Here is a 27368-nt window from a genome sequence, read left to right on the forward strand (position 1 = left end):
ACGTCATTACGCGTCGCGCCTCGCCTCGCCTCGTCACGTTGCGGTCTGAACTGACCCTTATAATGACTTTTTTAAATTGGATCATCAATACCTATATCAATATTATCAATGGAGGGCGAATGTTGTGTAAATAGTCATCTGTCGTGTGTCCGTCGTAAATTATTCCATAAAAAAGCTGTTAATTTACGGAGTGGTGCGCGCGGCCCCGTTAACGTCGGCAGTCGGCAGTCCGCACTATCGCCGCTGCTACTCGGTTAGCACAGATCGCTCATAGTGTCAATGTAAGATAACCTCCGACATTGATGTACCATTCTAGAATCACCGCCTACCCAAAATAATAATTTTAATTTAAAAGTATTTAAAGAAAATTGGCATAATATAAAATAAAAATAATATAAAATATAAAATAAAAATAAAATAATTATTATTAAGTTTTAAAACCTATTTTCTTTTATTACAATTGCAGCGAACTCTTTCTAATAATATACCAAATTAAACTACAAGGCGTGACGAAATTCCCAAAACTCTGTTAACACTAACTCCGCAAACACTACCATACACATTTCTTAATGGTACGGTAGTGTTTGCTTTAAGATTGTTACTCGATCACCTCGTCTTATCGCCCGTCATCCTAATAACTACACACAACAGCGTGTCACGCTTCCATTGTAACATGGTTACGCGGTAAATAGAATAGTAGGTTAAAAATACATTTTGTGTCATTTTATAAACATTGACAGGTCTCACTAGTGAAGTTTAGTCTTTGCTCAGTAAAATAAAGAGCGAAGTCGATCACTGACAGAGACAATGGAGCATAATCGTCGCTATGCTACATCGATGGGTCGGAAGATAGAAAAAAATAAGTCATATCATGCATTTGACACCGGGGGCAGGCCAGTCGTATCTGGTTGCGCCGGCGCGGCGGTCGCGTGGATACTGTAGTGAGAGTGGTGTGGACTGTGGACTGTAGCACAAGAAACTGGCAGGCTAAAGTACAGGGGACCATACAGGAGAGGGAGCAGGGAAGATATAGCGCAGTGGCCTATAGTACAGGAGGGTGAAGCTGTAGCACAGTAAGCTCATAGTCCAGGGGGATCAGAGAGCAAGGAGACATAACACAGGGCGACGTCAGCACAGAGTGATGGAGCAGGGCGCGCCGCTGATGGGGGCGGGGGAGCGGGTGGTGATAGTGGCGCCGGCGGCCGCGGGCAAGATCCTCATCCGGGAGGACACCATCATGAACAACCTGCAGGGCTGCGCGGGCTGCGGGCGCGCGCAGTTCACGTGCGCCGGGGTGCGCCGCCAGTGGTCGGGCCTGTGCTGGGGGCAGACGCTCACCAAGCGCTACTATTGCTGTGAGTACTGCTTTGTTGTCCCTGATTCATCTGATCTTTATGCATATTATCTTATGACCATTGATCTCTAAAATGGTAAATAGAGATCTTTCTTCATATTCTGTGTTTATGCCCCCCACTCTTTATCCCGTTTTCTCTACACTACTACTGAAGAACAGTGTGTTCTTTGTCAGTTTGAAGTGTATCCCTGTTTAAATCTAGTTCAATTTCTTGTAAAATTCGTTTGTGAGTGTTCCACCAATATTATAATAAAATGTATTAATTAAGAAGACATTACAAGCCTTATCTTATGGTTTTAGTAACCTAATAGATATAATTAGCTTTAGTTTAGCTATAAGTGTTAATTTACCCTGATACAGTAGCTGGTGCCTTATTTGATTCCAGCGCTGGTCAGCATAGCATGACTGTATCAATGAAAACATGACCGGCTATGATTCTATTGAGTTCAGCGTCTATAGTTTCTTGCGCCCACTAGTGTGCTGTGTAGTGTGTACGTAAGCCATCTTTACCCTGGCGTACCGTAGAATGTGACAAAGACAATGTTTACAATCCTGGAAGACAATGAATGCAAAGTTACAACATACGCCGATAGAATGTCGCAGCCCGCAGGGACATAATTATATCACAAGTATTATTAGGTCCAATTAAAGCAGTATCATTACTTTATTATGAATAATAAAGTCATTCAATAATAATATTTCATTCATTAAATAATGTTTAACGTCACATCTAGCTAGTTACTTGTTATCTGGTACCGCAAGACTAGCTGCGCCCCGCGGTTTCTCACCAGTCGTGAGAAACCGCGTTATAGGACCCCACTCTCATTCAACTATGGAATGAAATCAATTCGAAATCAGCTCTCTATTAAACGCATATAACGCTACGATTACATTATGCTTTTAATAGAGAACACGAATTTCAGAAGTCTATATAACGGTTCTTGAGATACAGCCTAGAGACAGACAGACAGTGGACAGACGGACAGACAGACGGACAGACATCGAAGTCTTAGTAATAGGGACCCGTTTTTACCCTTTGGGTACGGAACCCTAAGAATGTAGGGTTTGTCTATTTGAAAGCGAGCAAGGTAAAATAATATTTATAGTAGAAGCTATAACTAGCTCGCTGATAAAGCGACATTTAATTTGGTAATTAAAGCTCGCATGTCGCAATAGCTTTGTTTACGTTTAAGTATTGTATTGAATATTGATGATCTCAATAAATAAACTATTAACTAGATGACGCCTTCAACTCCATCGCGCCAAAATATAGGTATGGAGCCTAATTATGGACTATGAATATAAAATTATCCATTAATCCAACATCTTGAAATTGAAACCGGATGCAATTTTCGTATTCAGTACCACTGGCAATATTGAACAACACTCATTATGAGTTATGAATTATATTTTCATAAAAATTTTCTAAAACACGCTTTTTTACTACTTTATTTCATTATATAGGGTGTAACAAAGCAATGTGATAAGTTGATAACTGATAATACCTAAATGTATGTGTTGCCTATAATATACTGAACTCTACATTTACACTGAACTCTAGAGTTCAGTGTAAATGTAGTAGCGCTGAAAGAGCATTTTTTAAAATTATTTATATAGGCCTTGCCTATAATATAAATAATTTTAAAAAATGCTCTTCCGCCCGAGCGTTTTAAATTTTCCAATACGAAAGTTAAAACAAGCTACTCTTTAAGTACTGCTACTTTTACAGTGAACTCTATACAGCAGGAGACGCAATACTTAAGTATTTGTTATGTTATGACTTATGTCCCTGTAGAATTACCTACTTATAATGAAATTCTTTTGAAGAATTCCTGTACTGATTGCTCAATTAAATAGTTACTGCTTCGTTAATCAAACAACCAAATCTTGCTTTAAGTTATAGCCTATAAATTATTATGAATAAAGAGTAAATAAAACAGTAATGGTATTTAAAGCATATATTGCGTATTATAATTGAACTCCGTCGGTTGCACATTGTGGTTCTATTATGGTTGTGTTACTGGGATTAAAACTATCCTATGTCCTTTCCCCGGACTCTCAAAGTAACATTAAGTAGCGTACATTATTAAAGTTCAAACACAATAAGGTATTTTGTAACAAACTATCGTATTTTAAATATTATTAGTAATATTAACGTACGTACGTACGTGCGTAACAAGAATTAAAAAAAAAAGGAAGTAAGGAGTATGCTGGCCTACGGTGGCGGTGGCGGTACGCCAGCTACGAAATACCTACGAATACACGCTCACAAAATTTTACTCATTTAAGTTATTCCCAGCATTTAATATAACTAAATATGTCGTTAATATGTAAACAAGTGTGGAAACCATTGTAAATTGTAATGTGAGTGAGCAACAAGGCAATGTAGGTACGTATTGTGCACTGTACTATCGGGGAAATTGATTCATACGCAGACGACGGACCTACCGCCTACGTCGCTTAGTCGAGTTACGTCGAGCCAATGTTGATACTTTGATAGATTCAAATCAATCAATCTCTCAGTGTCAGAGTGGGTACTTCTCATGCTCATAAAGGGTGCAATTAAACCTACCTGCCAAATTTTTTTTGGGGCTTAGGTGTCATTAGGTGAGTCCATTAAACCAAAAACAATAGGGTGTTAATTTTTTTACAATAACATATTTTATCCCAAAAAAAAAAAGGCCCGGGGGCGGGCCGCGCATTTGTCCATATTTTGTGGTGATTGGTAGGATAACTTTCGGAGGCTATTTCTCAAAATTTTAGTACTGAGTGATTATAAAAAAAGAAATACGTGTATTTTTATTTTTAACAAGGATCAACATATCCAAATTTGGCAGGAAGGTTAACTTGCACCATGTATGTAATCTAAACTTTTCCTGATATAACTCGTGGTCTAGCAGAAGAGCAACAATCTCGAGCTGCCAAACGAAACCGAAATTGGTTTACACCTGTGTGTAAAAAAATGTGTATTGTCAACGTGCCGATAAGTGCCGACTGGACATCAAAAAGATGAAAAAAATTGGTTCTGCTCTCATGTATCACACGTCTCTTTTTACCACGCAATGTTACTTAGGGAGATCCCTGATAGTGACATCGCTTGCTCAGGCCTTTGTTTCTCTATTCCGCTAGGTATCTTATATATTTAAATGAGCAATTCTTGTATATAATATATATAATTGGAATCTCGGAATCGGCTCCAAAGATTTTCATGAAATTTAGTATATAGGTGGTTTCGGGGGCGATAAATCCATGTAGCTAGGAATCATTTTTAGAAAATGTCATTTTATTCGTGTTTTATCGAATACCGAGCAAAGCTCGGTCAAACATCTGGTATTAACTTTAAGCTCGCGGTGTAGCCACTAAAAAGCACCGCCGCATACTAATCCAGCCTAAAGGCGATAAGCTTTAATTAATTTTAAATCATAAGTGTAGGAAATTAGCGAAAACAGTTTTCTCCAATCAGTAGAGATTAGATTAGAGATGTAGGTCGCGTGTACGATTAAGGTCTCCATCGTCAATCACGTTAGATGTGCCTCTATGTGGAGACTATCGATAATTATTATTATTCTCATTTTCAATAATATGCGAAAAATCTTATTTCGCGAAAAAAAGCCGAAAAACCCAATACTTATAGTTATAACTAAAGGTAGGCTGGTGACCCGTGGGCCGTCTGTGTGGGCCGTGGCTAATTTATGCATCTTTCAATAATAAAGATGCGTCCGATACCAATTTCAATTTTCAGAGACTGACAATAATGACATCAAGGAATCCGTATTCATAATTGTGATGCTGATTTCAGATCTATATAGATTTTTTGATTTTTTAATATCAACAAAGGTGATTAAAGGAAATAGTCATATTTCATTTTTCTATTAATTTTATTTCATTGAAATCAACAGAAAGAATAGTTTTAACACATGACACTTGTTACTGGTTTTATTATTTCGCCAACGCAATGGCGAAATAATTAAATAAAATCTATATATATTATATAATAATATACAGGACACATGGTGGTCGTCGCAAGAAGCAGGTGTCAAAAATTCACACAAACCATCAAAACCATCAATATGCTCGTCTTCCTATCAATATTTAATGTGGACTTGGGTGTTTTCACCTGGGACTTGGGAGGTGTTATGACAGGCCCTTTCGATAGGGGCAAACATTAACATATCTTTTGTACCAGAACAGTAACGTGACTCAGTGCAAAAACCGGTGGTTTCAAATAGGTAACTCGACACGTGTTAATTCATTACTTGCGTCAAACAAACAATTATTGTCGAAATATAATGACCACTGACCGGGCAGAGGAGGCCAGCAGCTGGGGTTTTCCTTGAGCTGATAATGAGATATTTCCTCCGTCACGTTATTTACCAACAACAGCTATGCGTTGTCACTTGTCAGCATATTCGTGAGTTTCGCGCAAAAAAATATAAACATTAAACACTCATGCGTAGAACGCGCGTGTTTTTTGTTATAATTACCTTAATTTAGAAGCGGAGGCAATTTTTTGTATTTATTTTTATTATTTGTTAGTTGAAGGTCGCGAGATGAAAATGTTTCGTAGTAGAGGAATTTTTCTCGTTGCATATTTATAAAGCTATCATCTTTTACGAGTATCCTTATATTATAAAAACAAAAGATTTTAAGTGTTATATTTTTTTCACGCATTTAACAGATTTTAATTAAGAGGACTCCACACCGCCCTTTTTTCCATACAAACGTTGTCCCCTGTTTCCTCCCTGAATAATGCTAGTAGAGTTATAATTTTTTTCCTGAATATCTACGGCCACCAATACAATGTCCCTATGTTTTCTTTTTTTTCATAATTTAATTTTAAATAAGATATGAACGTTCAAAAACCCAAAAAAAGGCCAGATTTTCCGCTGTGTTCAAACGTCCAGAAAACAGATTTGGCTGGAATATACAAAAAAAAGCAAAACATAGGAACACAGCTCAAGCCTTTTTTTAATCTTTAATGAAAAAAGTATTTAGATCGGTTAAGTTTGGAGAAGGAATCAGGGGACAACGAATCGTTGATTTTCTGGATTTTCTGCAGTTGTCTCTATCGCGTTCTGCGACAGTCAGAGAGACAGCTGCTATAGATATTACACGTACTTTTTTTCATTTCTCTAGCCCCTGGTGTATCCTCTTAAATTTCCGTGATTAACTAGGCTCTGGATAAACACATCAGCTACTTTTTATCCAGTATTGAATGGTTTACGAGGGTAACCGTAGCGGCTAGTCCTACGAGTAATTGATAAGATTGCTTTAAATTTCACTGAGAGCTTTTAAAGAAAGCAGAATTTCTTTAATTCGATAGATATAGCAACAGCACGGGCGTATAATTATATAGCTTTGGCAAGGGGGCCCCTAACGTAAAAAACGGCCAAGTGCGAGTTGGACTCGCCCATGAAAGATTCGACAGTAGCAAATAGTCGGAATGTTGAATATATTTATAAAAAAAGTAATACGCTCCACTTATTTACACGTGGGAGAGCCATGCTTCGGCACGAATGGGCCGGCTCGACCGGAGAAATACCATTACCAATAAATAGCGCTTGTGCTGTGTTTCGCCGAGTGAGTGAGTTTACCGGAGGCCCAATCCCCTACCCTATTCCTTTCCCTACCCTCCCCTATTCCCTTCCGTTCCCATCCCTATAATACTTAATTATTTTCACAAGTAAGATGCATATGGGGGGGTCCGACCCCCCCCCCCCCCCTATATACGCCCATGTGCACCAACCAGTATACGCACTCGCAGCCTGCTGTACATCTTCATACTTGTTAAAAGACATCTGAAGCTCTGTAAGCTTTTTAAATAAGCGATTAAAGCGTTGTGACTTGTGACTCTATCTTGAAAGGCAGATAGAGTCTAGTAGTGGTAGTCGTGTCAGTGGCTTGGACCATATTATTATATTGACTTAACATGATATTATACCCCTAAATACATTTCGTTTGGTCTGGCTTGTGGCTACATCTGCGGCCGATCTCTATACGTAGTTGGAGGCCTACAAGCCTTGAACTCTCCCACGTGGAAGTAGGTACCGCTGAAACTAGTACGGTCTATTAAATAATGCATTAAAACTAGATCCCACGGAGCTAAATTAGCTTCATGCTAGATCCTGACAGTGCAATGACCTTATAGATATTGGCCATTTGGCGGCGTTTTAAAAAAATTGCATAAATTATGTTAATTTCAAATTATACATGGATCGGAATTTCCATCTTTTTTCTGTAGATAGTACTTCACGCTTCCTTCAATAAATAAAGTAAATGGGTTCCGTTACTAATAATAATAATAATAGATTAACATCAAAATATCTCACCTGAAGTTGTTTGGCCACAAGCCCGCAACTGTAGAAGTAACCCCACAAAGGAGAATAGAAAAAATTAAAAGAATAATAATAATAATAATATCTATGGACGCTTCACACCACGTCAGTCTGGCCCCGTGCTAAATACCTAAAGGACTTGTGTTACAGTTACCAGACAACGGAAATATATTTAATACTTTAAGAGGAGTCCACACCGCCGTTTTTCCATACAAACGCTGTCCCCTGTTTCCTCCCTGGATAATGAAGGTAGAATTATGATTTTTTTCCTGAATATCTATGGCCACTATTAGCATGTCCCTATGTTTTCTTTTTTTCATAATTTTATTATTAAAAAAGATAAGAAGGTCCAAAAACCCAAAAAAAATGGCAAGATTTTCCTCTGTGTTCAAACGCCCAGAAAACAAAACTGGCTAAAATATACAAAAAAAAAATAAAACATAGGGACACAGCTCAAGCCTTGCTTTAATTCTTAATGAAAAAAGTACTTAAATCGGTTAAGTTTTGGAGAAGGAATCAGCGGACAACGAATTTTTTGCATTCATTATTTTTAATTTATTTCAATAAACTTATAATATGTCAGCAGTAAATAATAAAGAATTGTATTAAAAAGATTTAGAAAAGAAGATAAAACACTTAATTAAAACAGAGTTAGAGACTGCACATTCGAAACTACGTATGTCAAGACATACGTCGCGTCACGTACATGTAGTATGTGTAGGTTCTACTGCCGCGTGTTGCCTGTTGGTGTGTCAGCTGTGGACTGTAATTGTGCCTTGTTTACATACTTAAAGACGTGTTTACTGTCCAGCGTCGCCGGTAATATTGTTCGTAATGGCATATTTGTCATCTATAAATATAGTAGATAGTTTTTATATACAAAAAGAGAGACAATAATGTTTGATAACGATTATAACATTATCTTTTGGGCTAGCCGCATACACACCTTTCGCGCATTTTCCTAATGTGGACTAATTTCAATGCAGAGTTCCGTGAGACTAGCGCGAACGTTTGTTTTTCTTCACGCTCGAACGCGCCGGCACTTAAAAATGTACGCGCGGAATTCGTTCCGTATGGAGAGAAACGAATAAGATTTATTTATTATTTAAAATTTACTGCATTATATATTTCGTATGTTCTATAGTACATAATTAATATTATAGCCTTTCCTTTTTTCTTCCTTCCTTAAAACCAGCATTACTCTGTTGCGTAGTTTTAAAGGTACAACAACATCCTATACACTGATCCTATATATAAAATTCTCGTGTCACAATGTTAGGCCGCGTACTCTTCCAAAACGGCTTTACTGATTTTAACCAAATTTTATATGCATATTCAGTGGGTCTGAGAATCGGCTACTGGGTACTTATTATATTGATAAGTGTATTTGTTGAATAAATGAAAGTAAATTATTACAACTGGAGACTGACGGCGACTATTGTTCGTGTGACGGGATAGCGAAGGACGTTGCCATGGTGACATACTTATTTAGTCACTTCAATAAAATAATACGGGCGAAATCCATACTCCATACTAATATTATAAATGCGAAAGTATCTCTGTCTGTCTGTCTGTCTCGCTTTCACGCCAAAACTACTGAACCGATTGCAATGAAATTTTGTACACAGTTATTCTAGAGTCTGAGAAAGGACATAGGCTACATTTTGATGTGGGAAAATATCATATTTCCATGAAAATATCGATGAAAATGAATTCGCATTGCGCGTGGCCAGCGCTCATCCCGGGGGTCCTGGGTTCGAGTCCCGCAGGAAGAACAAAAAGTTTTCAATGTTCCTAGGTCTTGGATGTGTATTAAAATAAAATTTCAAAAATCCTAAACATATTTTATGTATAATATTATAAAAAATCCAGAAATATATCGATGCAATGAACATTTTAGTTCTAATACGATTCAACAGATGGCGTTTTATTTTTTACTTCATAGTAACATAGAACTAATCATACTTATTAGTTATTATGTTTTTTTCATAGTTTTTAATACGTTAGAATATTATGTTTATTAATATTATCTCTTGGTATAATAATAATCAATCTATCTTATCTTATAGAACTCCTTCTGCATTTCTAATATATATGTGACAAGTTGACAACAGAAGGCGCTCTAAAGTTAAGGAGTTCAAGGGTACCGGTGTGTTGGCCTATATTCCATCCAGAAAATATGTCAATGCAATCAACATTTCAATTCTAATATATGAAAACAGATGGCGTTTTATTTTTTACTTAAATATATTTTCTAGTACCTACTTTATATGGCAAAAAAACGTTTGCCGGGACAGCTAGTAATATATAAAGTAATAGGCACTTTGTTTTTTTTTTATTATGTAAATGTAATGATAGAGAAATGCTATATTCCAAAAAAGGCACATAGTACCAGCCCCGACAAATTGTTAAGGTAAAGCAGGTGGTCCGTGCTACGGCGTGCTACGGAGCTCTACGTGACGCTACGCCGCGCCGACTCGCACCTGACTCGTTTGTGTTTCTCCTTGTATGAAAATTGAAAAGTCATTATGAAAATGATTTGGCAACAGTCACCGAGAATAAATTACAGCTTTTTGTAAAATTACATTTGCGTTAGTTAAAATTTTTTGTAGCTTTAAAAATACTGTCGTATTACGTTTTCACGATACAAAAAATGTGTCTAGAGTCTAAATACTAAAGTGCATGATTATTATAATTAATAAATAATCAAATGTTTACTTACCTAATAAGAGCAATAACTAATAAGTATCAAGCTAATTATAATATTATGTCCATTGCTCAAAATAAACTATGTTTTCGTTTCTGTATTTAAAAATAATAATTTAAATAAATTATAAAGTGTTTTATCAGGCACTTTACTCTCAATCATAATACAGTACTAATATAATAAACTAATAATAATTAATATGTTAACACTGTAAAGTGGTGTCCAGCCCTAAAATCATTCTTGTCCGAATTCATGTGAAGGTTTGTTGTACTTTTAACGCTATTACGAGTATATATTTTGTTAATTAAACTATTACTAACAATCTAACTACAAAGATATTAAAATCCATGTAAGCATTAGCTTAGTTATCAGCTATGCAATAACCAAGTTTTTATCAACATTAGACATTAATATAGATACCATTAAACGACGGGTATGCAAACGAAATAAATCATTAAAAAATAAATCATTAAAAATAAAAAATAAAGTATAATTGGTATACAAATTGTGTAAAAGCTGGGGCGATAAGGGATCGTACGATTGTTGTTTTTTTAACTCGATAAGTGTCTCTGAACCCCCGCGATAAACTATCGGCTGCTGCCAGCGATACACTTCGCAGAATGTGTGTGCGCGTGCATGCTCGACGTTCTATTAAACAGATTAGCAAGACATTCCTTGAAAGTGAGAAGGTAGTTCAGCATAATGAAGACTGCTACGTAATCGATTAAGATTACATAGCCGTCCATAGGAACTCATGTTCGCCCCCCTCTGAACTGAGGATCTGCGAATATTTGGGCGCAGAACATTTACAGCGTTGTCCATAAGACACTTTAGAGATGCCGCCTTCGGGTCATTGAATCTTCTGAAAGTTATATCGATAGCTACCTGCTCCCTGATTCTCTTGCACGTGCTTTGAAGTCGATTAGATCTTAAGCTGTCTTACTAGCTTGCACTAGGACTCGTATCCTGACGTGGTTAACAGCCACATCCATAGGATCTATACGGATGGCAGCAAGATTGAGGGTCGAGTCGGAGCCGCACTCTCCGTATGGAAGGGTGAGGCCGAGACGAAGGCCGTCAAGCTTGCACTGCCGCCGTATTGCACCGTCTACCAAGCCGAACTCCTAGTGCTCCAAAGATCAGTAGGAGTGGAATGGCGAAGGATCCTTAGCAATTCCAGATCGGCTCTCCAGGCTGTCATCTTTAGTTCCTCTCATCCCTGGACACGGCGGATTCGCCTTCTACTTGCATAGGAGGAGTTCGCCAGGAGTTGAGGAGACGGTCCCGCAACTGTTACTCGAGTGCTCAATTTTTGCTAGCAATAGATATAATATTAAGCAGAAACTACAGGGCACATCGATAACGGATGAGAATCTGCCATCCATCTTGAGGGGAAAGAAGAGGGACATATTTCTCTCTTTTTGTAAGAGGATTGTGGGTGTTATAATATCATAATATTAATACGCGAACGAAAAACTTTGTAACCCTTTTTACTAAAATTGGGGAAACGTAGGTGCATGAAATTTTGCACAGTTATAGTTTATATGGTGAAGGAGTGCATCGAACTAATATTATTTTGAAATTATGCTTTTATTATACATTTTTTAACAAATAAAACATTACACACACTACAACACACACACATGAGAAATGACAGATTTTTGAGTGGCAAGCCTATACATACGAATTATACTCTTTTATTTATGGCTGAAGTCTGTTGACAACAAGTTGACAAATTGAAAATGGATTATAGTTTTTTTATTGAATCTAAGATACTATTAGACAATGCTTACACGGCCACAGCTAAGTCCCAGAGACAAGAGTTGAAAAAAAAAATGATGAAGTCAATATTTTTTACAAAATATAGGTAGTAGTCCTAATGTCGTTGAAACTAAGGTCGAATTTCGACCATTGGGCGATCTCTAGTTATATTATAAATACGAAAAATTGTGATGTGATAATTTGAAATTCGAATGTGATAATTAGTGTAATGGGGGTGGGGAGTCGAACAAAGCTTTAATTGTTGTCATCCTGAAAAAATACATTTAATCGAAACTAGTTATAGATACCTGTTTGTCGTACGTACGACAGATGTGAGAGTACACATAAAACACATAATATTAATTAAATGGACAGAAATATCAATCCTCAATCCCCAAGCTCCATTGCTCAAAATACTTTACAATTAATTTTTTTCTTATACATATTATAACAAGTAACATTTTCATAAATTCTACAGTGTGTAACGAAAATAAGTGATAATACTTAAGGGTGTGTACATGTTCCTTGTAGACAGTTCACTGTGAAAGTAGCAGCGCTGAAAGACCAATTTTTTTTTTCACTTTTGTATGGGCAAGGGCCCGAGCGTCACGAGTTTTCCCATACAAAAGTGAAAAAAAATTTTGGTCTTTCAGTGCTGCTACTTTCACAGTGAACTCACTACAAGGAACACGTACACACCCTAAAGTATTATCACTTATTTTTGTTACACACTGTATATATACCATGACCCGATTCTCACATGCACACATGTAAATATGGGCACACATCGACACCACTGATCGAATCAGCACCGTCTGGACTCCCGTGACAATTGGGGGAGCTGATTGACTAACGAGTTGTCAATCAGCTCGTGACACGCGGTTCTATTTTCTTTATGTTTAAATTTTATTTATATTAAATACCATTGAAAAAATGGGCCCATAATGTCTGTCTGCTTGTCATAGCAGCATCTACTCGGATGACTTTAGTCAGTTTTATGTGTAAAAGCTCATATGACCTGATTGTTTAAGCTATGTAGTATAAATCATCATCAGCTCATCAGCTTAATCTTTAAATGAAAATCATTCAGGATATAGTCAATTTAGTACATGTATGGCGTACGCACAATTCGCCTAACATTCCTGCATCGCGCTATCGAAGTTTTCTAAGTGCGTCGGTATACGACATCTGAAATGTATCACGTGGGCTCCGGCCTGACCGAGCATACCACCTCGCTCGGTCGGAAGATCTTTCTTTGTGACCTCAACTCATTATCCTACATTGGCGACTCGACAGAACACGCCTCCTTCGTCACTCCCCGCCCCTCCGCAGCGCGCCAGCCAGCATCGCCTCATCGGGTACCTCGTCCACTAGCCGCAATGTACCGCGGCCTGTAATAATATTATTCAGAGTGGGCGCCCGAAGACGTACGCGCCACCAAGGTCGGCCTTGAAAAAGATGGCGTGATGAGCTGGAGGCACACCAGCCAAGCTGGCCAACGGTGGCGCAGAGACAGAAAGATGGAAGTCTTTGGGGGAGGCCTTTACCCAGCAGTGGGACAGTTTAGGATTTTAAATAATAATATGTTGTTTTTGTAGTCGTGGTGGCGCTGTCGGCGTTGTTCTCGGTGAGCCTCATCGCCGCCGTCTTCCTGCTCTTCACCAACTCCTTCAACGATGCCATACTCTCGGTGAGTTACATTCGCTAAGTAATATTAAGCCTAAGAACTCACGAAGCGATTTTCTCCCGCGCCCGCCGCGGTTGCGGGTCCGCAGCCTTCGTAGAATACACTTTTGTATGTAAAAAATGAAAGCAAAACTCACGGCGCGTTTTTCGCCTGCGGCCCGTGCGGTTTTTGCGGCTTCCGCTGCACCGGCGCGGCGGCGGGCGGCGGTCGCCGGCGGTCGGATTGTTTAGCGGGCGATCGCAGTATACCGTAGTAAGCGATCGTAGTAGAAACCGCCCGTCTTGCCATCAGCGCCGGCAGAGTTTGCGGGCGCTGGTGGCAAGACGGGCGCGCCTTTTTCCGAATTCGGCTAAACCTCAACTATTTCTGTATTCAATCTTCATAATTTTGAAGTCGGTGCCAGTTCCAAAAGTTTCAAATATTCTGTCAGAGAACTAAAGATTCAGCTATCTGGTACCGACTTCAAAATGATGAAGATTGAGTACAGAAATAGTTGAGGTTTAGCCGAATTCGGAAAAAGGCACTATTAGATAAGAAAAATTATTTAATGCTTTTTAGTTCATATTATAAGGATGTTATTATTGTTTTTACCTTGGAAGTCGGTTTTAATTTTTTTTTTTTAATAATTACTCTTTACAAACACCTAGCTTATAAAAAAATCCCCCTGGCCCAGAACCTGGGTACGCCCATGCCTACTTACACGTTAAGCGTCCTCTTTTTCTATATCAATTTACTGGTAAAACTTCTACAGCATTACTAAATAGCCTCTGTCTACAGTCTATTTGAGAAACAACCCACAATCTCACTCAGCATCGCCGCAGTAGAAATGCGAAGAAATGATATCGTTGCGAAGAAACAAAAATACTGACTTATTTTACGGACTTTACAGATTTACTCTGTCAGTCTGTCATCTTGTCCACTCTATCATTGAAAGAAACTCTTCCTATGGTGCGGGTGCTCGGTGAGCACTAACATGCGTACCAATTGAAAGGCTGTGCTCGCTGCCCTCTCTTAGCCCATCATATTCCAGAGCATGGCGTTGCGGAACAACTCGCTGGCGTACAGCATGTGGCGGCGGCCGACGGTGACTCCAACGATGCGGGTGCACCTGTTCAACTACACCAACTGGGAGGCCGTGCGCGACGGCAGGGAGGACAAGCTGCATGTGCAGGAAGTGGGACCGTACGCGTACTCGTGAGTACCTTGTTATTGTTGGCTACATAGTAAAAAAAGCATAATATCGTATGGTGTACCTACTAATTGCACTATATGCACGGAGTTTAGAGTCGGGAAAGCTAAACGTACATGCTGAGGTAATCTTGCACTATTTTTGTTAAAATATACCCCTCGGAAAACTCTTTTGTATGCTCTTTTTGTTTCCCTTTCAAACATTATAACATTATATTGAGCTAAGAGTAAACTATATCTAACCTATTATGCAAGCGGACCTTCGAGAAAAAAAAAAGTTTAAAGTGTCCAAAATATGGCTAAATAATTCGTTACCTACGTTGTGAACCGGTATTTAAATGTGTCCGCTTTTTAAATCGAGTCATACTTAGAGCTGTTTCTAAGATTAATTAATATTTTAAAACAAGAATGTATTATAAAATATTAGTAAGTACATATTGTATACCGTCGCGGTGTGCGGGTGGCGTAAGCTATTCCTACGTTTTGAGCCTTTATCTGGGGGCACGGGAGTGCCCCCGCCAAGATGAGCCAAGCGAAGCGCGCAAGGGCTACCTTTTCTCGAAACCTTTCGTCGTATTTTTGAGCCCTCGTAACTTTGGTTTGAATAATGCCAGATAGTTGAAATTTTTAAGATATAATGACATGGGTATAGTTATTAAATGCGCAAAGTTTGAATATCGTAGCTATTATACTTTAGATATCTATAAATCTGGTCACTGACTCACCGATCATCAAAACTGTTAGGGTACTTCCTGAAGTCTTAGAAAGCTGAAATTTGGTATGTCACATAATATTAGTACTGAAACAACAAAAAAATTATCAAACCCAACTCAACCTATATCCGTACGATTATAGAGCAAAATTAGGCAAAAAATTGTGTTTTTTGTATGGGAGCCCCCCTTAATTTTTTATTTTATTTTAATATTATAAATATATATTAAATATTAAAGTAGACATATAACTTAGGACTTTGAGAAAAATTCAAGTACCTACCTGTTGCCATTATTGATATAGAGCAAAAATGGCCAAAAAAATCACGTTTGTTGTATGGATAGGAGCCCCTTTAAATATTTACTTTATTTTGTTTTTAGTATTTGTTGTTATAGCGGTACCAGAAATACACAATCTGTGAAAATTTCAGAAGTCTAGCTATAGCGGTTCTTCAGATACAGCCTGGAGATAGACAGACGGACAGACATCGAAGTCTCAGAAATAGGGTCCCGTTTTTCCCCTATGGGTACGGAACCCTAAAAAAATAACTAAAAGAAAAAAACAACGTAAACCAGCTTACAAAAAGAAATTAAATCCCACCAAAACATTTTCATGTGAAAATGTTGCCAAGATGAGAACATAATACTATAGTTCGTCGTGTCAAAAAGTAGTGAGATCTCATGTAGAGCCAAGTTTCTAAACTTACATACTCAGCCCTAAATTTAAAAACCTTAATTTTACACTAAAGCGCGGCAAAATATTTGATAATAATATTATAATGTGTCAGCCGCACGAGAAGAATCTAAAAAATCTACACATTAGTCAACATCGGTGGCCTGGCCATTTATCATTAGTTACAGTATATTAATTTCAAAGCCCTGACGAATAACAAAATGGCCAAGCCACCGATTTTGACTAATGTGTAGAGTTTTTAGATTCTTCTCGTGCGGCTGACACATTATAATATTATTATCAAATATTTTGCCGCGCTTTAGTGTAAAATTAAGGTTTTTAAATTTAGGGCTGAGTATGTAAGTTTAGAAACTTGGCTCTACATGAGATCTCACTACTTTTTGACACGACGAACTATAGTATTATGTTCTCATCTTGGCAACATTTTTACATGAAAATGTTTTTGGTGGGATTCGGTTGACTCTATCAAGAACGTAGGTAGACTAATTCGTTATTGAAATATGTCGCAAGAAAGAAAAAATATTACTAAAGTCATATAAATGTCGCATTATCTAATTAATAATAAACTGGAATCAAGTACCTAACCAAAATATCATTAACATAACAATTATTGTTAATTATTTACTTAGTAATGTTTTATTACGAGAAGTGCGCCACATTTATTTATGTTTACAGGACGTTGACATTTCTGACACTAATAACAAATCAGTATTTATTTTAATTACAATTTGACACAAAATTCCTAATTTAAGTATAATAATTAATGTTATTCATTGACGCAGTTTATTTTGTACTCATCGTGGCATCTTAACTTTCCTAAATATGGGCAACGGTTGCCTGTGCTCCTACTTTTGAGGTAACTCGCTTACGTGTCTCTACCTAACACGAATTAATTTTTAGTTTTTACCTTTAATTTAAAAAATAAGATATTGCATAAATTAATTGTACTTATATGTTTTAACAAATAAACGATTCTCTCTGTCTGTACAATATTAAAATGTTTTGTCATTCTTTGTCGAGCTACACCATACGAGGGTTGCTATTTATGTATCCGGAACTGGCCACTTACAAGAACAATATTTAAAAAGTAATTACAACATTTGAAAATAGAACTCTTTGGTTGAAGAATACATTTTGTTTCATGTGACTGTCAATTATTTTTCCATTGTGGCGTCATTTTGAAAATTGCGTGTCTTCATTTGCCATGGATTTAACGCGTGAACATTTTCGTGCAATGATTTACTACGATTTTCGGCGTGGGCTAAATCAACAACAGTGCTTTATTCAACTCACCGCAACTTTTGGAGATGAAGCACCATCAAAAACCACTGTTTATCACTGGTACAGTGAGTTTAATCGTGGGCGGTCTATGCTCACGGATGAAAATAAAGAAGGTCGCCCAAAAACAGCTGTTGTCCCACAAAATATAGATGCTGTGCGGGAACTAATAATGCGTGATCGTCATGTTACATATCGCGAGATAGATGCGTCCTTAGGCATAAGTATGACGAGCATACATAAGATATTACACGAACATTTGGCTGTAAAAAAATATGTTCGCGTTGGATTCCGCACAACTTGACAATCGATCAAAAACGGGCTCGTGTCGATTGGTGCAAAAAAATGATAAAAAAATACAACCGTGGTACGTCAAAAGCCGTCTAAAATATCTACACAGGTGATGAATCTTGGATCTATGCACATGACCCCGAAACTAAACAACAGTCAACGGTGTGGGTGTTCCAAGATGAGCCGAAACCAACAAAAGTTACTCGTGCAAAAAGTACTTTGAAGCAAATGGTCGCCTGTTTTTTTGGAATTAATGGACATGTGGCTACAGTGCCATTAGAGAATCGTAAAACGGTTAATTCTGAATGGTATGTCGTATACCGTATTTGTTTACCAGAAGTCTTTGAAGAAATAAGAAAGGACAACCGACAACGCAGAATCATATTACATCACGACAATGCTAGCTGTCACACCTCAGCTGAAACAACTCAGTTTTTGGAGGGTCAAAAGATCGAATTGACTGGTCATCCGCCGTACAGCCCTGATTTGGTACCTAACGATTTCTTTTTATTTCCATACGCGAAGAACAAATTACGTGGTCAACGTTTTTCGAGCCGCGAAGAGGCTGTTGATGCGTTCAAAATGCACGTTTTGGAGATACCTCAATCAGAATGGAAAAAGTGTTATGAAAATTGGTTCCAGCGTATGCAAAAGTGTGTCGATCATCGCGGCGAATATTTTGAAAAGCAATAAAACCATATTAAATGATATATGTTTGTTTCTTTTTTTAATTCCGGATACATAAATAGCAGCCCTCGTAACATCGCAATGTAAAGGAGAAAGAACTAGGCGCAAATCACACGTGTGCAATATCCACCAATGTTGAATGACGATCCGTCTGAAAACCGATCTACCGATGGTGTGTTCCGTATTCACTCCGCTTACTCTTCGCCCTGCCAAAGTGATTTAAGATTCAGACTCTGCGCCATCCTTTTCCATCTTTGCCGAGTGATCTTAAAGTTTTGCGCTAATACTATCCCTTACACTAGGAGCTCAGTCGTACAAGTAACGTGTGTTGCAGGCAGCACGTGGAGCGCGTGAACACGAAGTTCGACGGAGAGCAGCTGACGTATCAGGAGAGCAACCGCTTCCGGTTCCTCCCGCACAAGAGCGCCGGCTCGCCCTTCGACCACGTCAACGTGCCCAACCTGCCGCTGCTGGTAAGCCTCCACTCGACGATACAAGTGGATTTGACGTAACACATTGCTAAGGCGTACTATGCGAACCATTGTTAACCCTCAGAATATTGGTAAAACTAGGTAAAATCCTTATGTTTAACCAATATTCTTAGGGTCTAAGTACGTAGGTGACACATAAACAATAATTATATCTTGAAAAATAGGTACACTTAATGGCCGCTAGGGGACATTTAGCGTTAGAAGGGGGTTGGTGAAAACGGGCATTAGTTACTCATTGAGTGATAGCCTGGTAGTCCGGTTATCGTGTGATCGTTGGATTTTGTATGTAAAGTCGGCCCATTATAGTGTAGTGGAACTAAATCTAACGTCACATCTTCTCAACTAACACAAATTAATCAATAATGAAGTAAGTACTAAAGACACGACCGTAAGTTCAAAATGTTAACAAAACTGTTTACTATGGCGCCCATTTGATATTCGATAGCGTTAAAATTTGGCATTTACCATAATATAGCAAAAATAAGATCTAATCCCACTAAAACATATTACATACCTGTAAAAAATGGGACCAAGTTCCTATTGGCTAACTGTGCGCCTTAATAAAGAGTTGAAATCTAATCCAATGCCAAGTTTAGATCGAAAATCGATCATAATCATCTTCATCAAAAGCCTGCTCCATAGTACTTCTAATTTGACCTAGGCAGGTTAATTTAATTACATAAAATATATCTAGTATTAAAATTTAATTATACTTACAATTAATCAAGTGCTACGTATAGTATGAAAACCTGTAGTGCGCTTAGCTTATTAGGAATGTACTACTATAAGTTACATAATATATTGTGTTATTTAGGCGGCGATATCCCGCGCCGTGCACTACCCGCTGCTGATGCAGATGGGTCTGGCGTCCTCTCTCAACCTCGTCAACCACAAGGAGGCCTTCCTCCAGCTGCCCGTCGAGAGGTAATCTAATCGCTTCCGACCCACTGACCCTACAACCATTAACCTCAGTGAACAAATTGTCTGCGCTTGCGCCGCGCCCGATAGCGGCCGAGGTCTCGAGCCCGGAGCCCTTCTCATTGATGGGTACGAGCGACCGAATCGATTCGTCCGAGTGATAAAATTGATAATAATGTATTAAACTTTTTTGTCGGTAATAGTTCGTAACGAGCGGTCGTCACCGTGACGTTCTTTCGCCATTATTTTTGGGGAAGTACGAGCGAGTGAAAGAGTTTTCACTAGACTCTTAAAATTTTATGACCTATTGTACCTAAAGGTTGAAAGTTAACTGGATGTGCATTTTGCAGGTTCCTGTGGGGCTACGAGGATAGCATCTACGACACCGCCAAGACCTTCCTCAGCATCAACGGCCAGCTCAAGTACAAGAACTTCGGCCTGCTCGTCGCTGTAAGTACTGCGGACTGCCAGAGCATAGTAGACCATACACATATATTGTGTACTGCGCTTTATGTGCACTATATTTTTCAAATCAAAATCAAAATCAAAAATATTTTTATTCGGAGTAATTTTTTTACAAAAAACTCTACCGAACGTCGATACTACGGTGCCTACCACCGGTTCGGGAACTAACCCGGCGAGAAGAACCGGCGTAAGAAACTCGCACGGGGCCATCTTTTACTAAAAAGATGGAAAATTACAATTTAAAACATATACCCCCTTATTAATAATAAACATTGTATAAGCTTAGAATAGTTATGCAGTGTTTTGTTCCTGTCACACAAGTGACATTTTTAATTGGATTGTAGAAGACAAAACATCGTGTAACTATTCAAAGCTTATACAACGTTTATTAATAAGGGGGATACAGTACAACACGGTCACATTAACCTGATCTCTATGATGGCAATGAAATCTGGTTTTCATTGCCATCGGGAAACTAATAATTTTGACTATTAAGTCAAAATTATTACTTTATTGTGATGACATTTATCATCACAGCATAAACATAAACCTAGGTCCTCTAAATGTTAGGTTTTACAATGTTTTAATGTTTAAGTAGACCGGCTGCATTTTTCCGGTTGCAACTTGCAACATTCGGAGTAATCACGTCCAAAATGTTTCAGAAAAATGGCACGTCCTCCGACGTTTTCACGATCAATACGGGCGCGGCGGACAAGGACAAGATGAACATCCTGGAGCGGTTCAACGGCGTCACCAGCCTCGACATGTGGGGCACCGCCGAGTGCAACAGGTACATCTAATGCCTATCCCCTGTTCAAAAATAATATGATTTTGCGACAAGCAACTAGCACTAGCAGTGTCGGTTTTAGCACTACCAGAGCGCAGAGGGTGCCGGTAGAGCTGAAGCGGTTGTCTAGAGTCGCCCTCCTCCCTAACGCCGCTACTGTCTGCAAGTCGATAGCGCGATCACTAGCGACCGAGGTACAGGAATTCTTACAAACATAAGTTTTGAGCCTCGATACGCCATCGTTGTTATGAGTACAAATTGGTGGTATCTTAACATGTTGTACTATATTTTCATATCTGTATTGTCCGTATTAAGTATAGAGTAAAAACTAAAAACATTAGAAAGGGTCACCAGTTTCGAATCGGTTTTTGCCTACATTCGCTTTATTACAATACATAGTAATATTATTAGTATCCTTTTTGAGATTTTCTAGAATATATGATATCGAATGACGAACTAGTATAATCCCCATTAACAAGTTTATCGCATATCATCGGCAGAACTCGGCCGCGACTGCCCGCCCGGTGCCCGATACATGTAATTAACCGTGAGCGGAAACTAATTAATACGGTGCACTTCACATACAAAATGATGAATACTTGAGACGCGGCTCCATACTCAGAATAGTTAGTACGCGATGGACATCAGTGCGGACTTATGTAATTTATGATAGAGACGTCACCGCTTTGATAAAATCTTAATTCGCATCTAGATGATCTCATAACTTATGTTTATCAATGTATTCCTCGATTCTTCGAAAAACGAGACGATACTTGATTTTAAAACTAACTATTGTATGAACAGTTTGAACACTCAAAATAATGTCTTTTATATTTTGAAAGATTTCAAGTTTATTCAAATTCAGTCTAGCATTATAAAATACCAAATATAAATATGAAATCGAGAATGATATTGAGAATTGATCATAAATCACGAGCATGTTCAATATTTTTATCTTGTAAAAAGAATACGGGGTTGAGAGTTTATCGCCGCGGAGCATCAGGCAATGTCACGTCTGGGGAATCAGCGGCGCTTCGGTGATAACTACTCGATTCACGCTCAAAAATACGTTTGGATACAGATAAAAGAATGATTCGAAGCTAATTAAATGCTCGATTCCAGAAAGGAACAGTTAAAACTTCTTTCTGGTATGTTGGTATCGCAACCTCAAACATAGATTGATAATCGTAGCATCGGAGTTCAGGCTAACAGGGTTGTGTTGGTCCCAATTTCATCCAAAGAATCCGCTTCTTTTATTTTAAATGGGGTGTCAGTATATCTAATAAAGTAATGTTAATATTCGCAGTATCTACTCAACGGACGGGTCGATCTTCCCGCCGTCGATACTGGACCGCAACCAGTCGCTGTACGTCTTCTACGCCAACCTCTGCCGCCGCTTCCCCTTCCACTACACCGAGGATGTCGAGGTAGGCTTCACCTGCTCGAAGTTTTGGGGATTTAGGTCTTCCGTTAAATAAACAAAACCAGGTTTCTATCAAGCCCTTTTTTTTAATTTCAGGTTCCGTTTCTAACGGGAAACAATCTACTTTAAAATATTTGGATCGACATGAAGGAATTTCCATGTTTTTGTTAGCGATATCCTACGCCGCTTCACGTCTCCTGGCAATCTGACTTCAACGACATCAATAGAGTCATCACGTGACTGTATACCTCGTCGGTTCCAGATAGCGGACGGCATCAAGCTGCTGCGGTACTCGCTGCCGGACAACGTGTTCGACGACAAGGAGCACAACCCCGCCAACCAGTGCTACTGCGAGCTCGACTCCGGCGCCTGCCCGCCGCGCGGCGTCATCAACGTCACCGCCTGCACGCAGGGTACGCCCCAATACTCTCGGTGAATCACCGTCCCTAGGGGATCCCTTCCTAGCGATCAGAACATGTTTACAATTTGTCACAAAATCGTCGTATCCTACGAATAAGGGCGCCCTGGTCACTATGGCTTTTTATTTTTATTGCAAAATCGAAATAGGCAGCTCATTATCTATAACCTTCAGTGTAAGAAATAGTAAAAAGTTAATTTTAATAACCAGTAAATGAAGTTTTAAAAAATGCCACATTTGCTAGCTCTTAAATTCCCCGACGAAAAAAACAACAAAGGCCTCTGTGACCGTTTTCTTGGAGTGCGTGAAAGGACGCGCGGGGGGGGGGACGAGGCGCTCGCGCCACCACGCCCTTACTCCGCGAACTCACGTATGCGTCATTGCACTGTTTTTGTTTAAATTACTTTGTGTTAACCGTAAAAGGGAACATACGAAATGTTATCATGCTAAGCTGATGTTGAAGTAGAATAGGAACCGCTCCGTCATATTGTAACTACTCATAAGCTAAACCAAGAGTCAGAAACAGCCAGAGTTTTCTTATACCTATTATCGTTATACTATACTCGTACTTTCCCATTTATACTTAAAGTATAAATGGGAAAGTATGTTTCTTTGTCCTTCCTTCATGCCCTAGCGAAGCAACTAATCGACATGATTTTAAGCACATACTAAGTCGCAAGAATGAAGAGTAACAAAGGTTACTTTTGGTTTTGGAAAAACATAACGTTCCTAAAATACTCGTGTTTTACGCGATTTTTGAATTTCACGCGATCTAAGCCGGGGGCAAAAGCTAGTAACTCATATAGAGGTAAGAACGACAACCAACTATTATAGAGCTTCGGTCGCGGATACTTTAGGAGGTATCCAGTTTTGAAAGTCTACCGCACCTTCGATAAAATTTAAGGTAATTTTTTTTCCTCTCTCCCACTCTCTCTCTCGAATCTCGTCTCCCACTGACGGACCCTTATGACAGTTGCTTCCTATTACCAGACAACTTATGCCAGTTACTTCCCACTGCCATACCACCTTAAAATGGAATACTTTTGGCATTTTAAGGAATAATTAAGGGTGTCTGAGATGAGATTCCTACATTTCCGAAAGAAGTAAGAAAATAAAAGCGCTTTTCATTGTATCGAAGGCTAGGTAGACCTTCAAAACTGGATACCTCCTAAACGCGATCAAAATTCTATAGTTGCTGTTTGTTCATACAGGAAAACTTTCAACTTTTATAAAATGACAAAAATCTGTCTATCACTGGCTCTTGGATGATCTAATTGTCATAAAAGTTAACCAATATAATAATAGTCAGAGTAACTAGTCGTTAGTTATAATGTTATTTGGTAATTTAAAGTAACTGGCATAAAACTGTAAAGTCTTATCACGTTATATGTTTTATTTTTACAAGTTGAACGAAACCAATAGTTATTGTGATTGCTTGACAGCAATCACAATAACTATTGGTTCTCAACCCTGAAGGGTTGAGAATTAATATTATAAAACGTTCCATATTATTAATTTAATGTATATTTTTCGCCTATGCCTATTTTTATTGTTTTTTTTTAGTTTACGTACCCAACGGGTAAAGACGGGACCCTATTAATAACACTTCGATGTCTGTCTGTCCGTCCGTCTGTCTCCAGGCTCTATCTCAAGAACTTTTCACAGATTGAGTATATCTACTGCCACTTTAACAACAAATTAAAAAAAAAAATTAAATTAAATATTTAAGTGGGCTCCCATACAACAAACGTGATTTTTTGCTATTTTTTGCTCCATGTCAATAATAGCAACAGGTGAGCTTTTGAAATGTTCCATTGTTCTTAGGTATACTTTAATAATAATTGACGACAAAATTAAAATAAATTAAAAAATTATACAAAAAACACACATTTTTGGCTATTTTTAGTGTATAATGGTACGGAACCCTTCTTGCGCGAGTACAACTCGCACTTGGCCGATTTTTCAATGTGGTTTTAAAAAGGAAATTCTTTGATAATGATCAATAAAAAGACACAAATGCTCTTAAGACCCCGTTGAATCCGCGCAAAAAAGGCATAACGTTACTTGTGTCTGAAGAGACTTATTTTACTCCGCCGAAAAAAGAAATAAGGGACAAATCTACCCGAAATATCAAATTAAACGTCTCATTCAAAATGTCATAGCAACCGCTACGTAGTTATGCGATAATTTCATCATTAATTTCTAAAAGTTGTCTAACAATATTTTGAAATAAACACAAAAAACCTTCTCCTGTAAAGTAGGGTTTTTGCAACAGCGCCCTTATTCGTAGGATACGACGAAATATACTAATGGCTTTTATAAAAGGTTTTTAAGTGGAGGATAGCTTATTCGCTTTGCTGCTGATTACTTTATACTAAGCTAGAAGTAGAGAGATTTTATATCTGAGCAGCAGCAATGCGATTAGGAAATATTATTTAATTTCTTATGTTACTTTAAACTTTTGATTCCCCTGTTGCATTGCAGTTCAATCAAGTCACAGAACTAGTCTAAATCGGACCCTATAAGCAGCTTCTGCATTCGCAGGTTTCCCGGCGTTCGCGTCGTTCCCGCACTTCCACCTGGGCGACCCGGCACTTCGCTCGCAGCTGAGCGGGCTGCGGCCGGACGCGCGCCCCAACTACCTGGACGTGCACCCCACGCTGGGCATCGCGCTGCGCGGCAAGTCCTCGCTGCAGCTCAACGTGCAGGTCAAGAAGGGCGCAGTGTTCGGCGCGCTGCGCTACCTGCCGCAGGACATCATCCTGCCCGTCGCCTGGATTGAAATGGTAGGCAGTAATTGTATAGTTATTGTGACACACAATTTACTTTGTTTGTTTACTGTCTATCGTAAGAAACCAATTTCCGCCGGCAGTTCTACCGATGCTACTTAATGTGGGTTTTACCTCGTAAGTCAAGCAATCGACGGCTACTTTTCCAAACGGTTGAACTCGTTCAAAACTTTTCCCATTTTTCAATCGGTCACTCTAAAGAATGTCTTCAGACTAGGGTTCCTCACTAGTCTGAAGGACATTGCTAATTTGACGTATCTTTCAACCCTTCCATTTTCTCTTCCAGTCAGTGGAGGATCTGCCGGAGTCGCTGCAGTCGCTGGTGTACCACGGCACGTACTCGACGGCGGCGGCGCGGCTCGGGCTGTCGGTGTTCGCGGTGCTGGCGCTGGTGCTGTCCGCCGCGTGCCTGGCGCTGCTGGTGGCCGGCCGCCGCCGCAAGCCCTGCGCCGTCGTCAAGGTGCCCGTCGACACTAAGCCGGAATCCTGAGCGCCCGTGGTCGAGTGCCGTCGACGACTCGAGTCATGATCGTACCGACAGTAACCACGCAATACCAAAGTCAACACCAAAAGTAGGATATAATCGCAGTCAGTAATGAATTTCCAATTAACTTGTAGAAAGTCACAGAATGTGGTTACATACAGTACTGTACATTAGACAAAAAAAAACAAAATCCTGACGCTGTAAAGCATCACTACACATCACCTGCTGAAGTGAGGAGGCCTCTCTACTGAATAGTCCAGATAGTAATTTAAGCCGTAATTCCAGCGCATTATTATATACTAGCTGTTGCCCGCGACTTCGTCCGCGTGGACTTCAGTTTATAGCGCGCGATGTCAACAAAATTGGTGTCAAAAGCTTTTATAAAAAAACCCTGGTACCCCTTAAATCAATACAGCTGTGCAGTGTGCAAACAATAAGTACTTCATTTTTGTATGTTAAACTTTATATATTATGCCAAATTTTAAAGCTTATTTAGCCCCCCAATTACACAACTTTACCCATAAACTATTTATCATTGATAGGTTTAGCCCCAATTTCACCAACGTCTGTTAGTGTTAACAGCTTGTTAAAATATCCTGTCTTCTCTTTCATTCATATGAAAAACGAAACAGCTAACGTGATACTAATTCGAGCATTAACTTTAACAGTCGTTGGTGAAATTTGGTCTTAAGGTTACGTCACTGCCTGCACAGATAAAGTACTGAGATATTTAATACCGTAGAATAGATATAACAATCGAAAAAAATCGAGACTTAAATGTAAGATGATACCACCTCTTATAGAAAGACTTTTGAGCAAGCGTCAGCGCGATGTAGAAGACGCACGGCGCCATCTATTATGAATTTTTTGAACAAATTTACGACCCTTACAACCCTTTTTT

The 27368-nt window shown here is 38.8% G+C and overlaps 1 protein-coding gene across 1 annotated transcript; it reads left to right on the forward strand.

The window, feature by feature from the left end:
• Window positions 1-628: 628 nt before the first annotated feature.
• On the forward strand, window positions 629-26675 carry LOC121727427 (scavenger receptor class B member 1-like). The gene is made up of 11 exons (XM_042115277.1): window positions 629-1355; window positions 13756-13847; window positions 14875-15038; window positions 19027-19165; window positions 19998-20107; window positions 20452-20551; window positions 21229-21356; window positions 22660-22780; window positions 23039-23189; window positions 25739-25980; window positions 26270-26675. Exons 1-11 carry the CDS (start codon window positions 1142-1144, stop codon window positions 26471-26473), a joined length of 1665 nt encoding a protein of 554 aa, XP_041971211.1. The 5' UTR covers window positions 629-1141; the 3' UTR covers window positions 26474-26675.
• Window positions 26676-27368: the final 693 nt, after the last annotated feature.

This window comes from Aricia agestis, chromosome 5 (assembly GCF_905147365.1).
Source record: "Aricia agestis chromosome 5, ilAriAges1.1, whole genome shotgun sequence".
Lineage (NCBI taxonomy): Eukaryota > Metazoa > Arthropoda > Insecta > Lepidoptera > Lycaenidae > Aricia > Aricia agestis.

What these genes read in the sequence shown, in the direction of transcription:
- LOC121727427 (XM_042115277.1), top strand. Translation starts at nt 1,142, where the DNA reads ATGGAGCAGGGCGCGCCGCTGATGGGGGCGGGGGAGCGGGTGGTGATA. An exon ending in GTGGGACCGTACGCGTACTC is followed by an intron (nt 15,039 to 19,026) that starts GTGAGTACCTTG and finishes CGTGTGTTGCAG; the next exon opens with GCAGCACGTGGAGCGCGTGA. An exon ending in CTCCAGCTGCCCGTCGAGAG is followed by an intron (nt 20,108 to 20,451) that starts GTAATCTAATCG and finishes TGCATTTTGCAG; the next exon opens with GTTCCTGTGGGGCTACGAGG.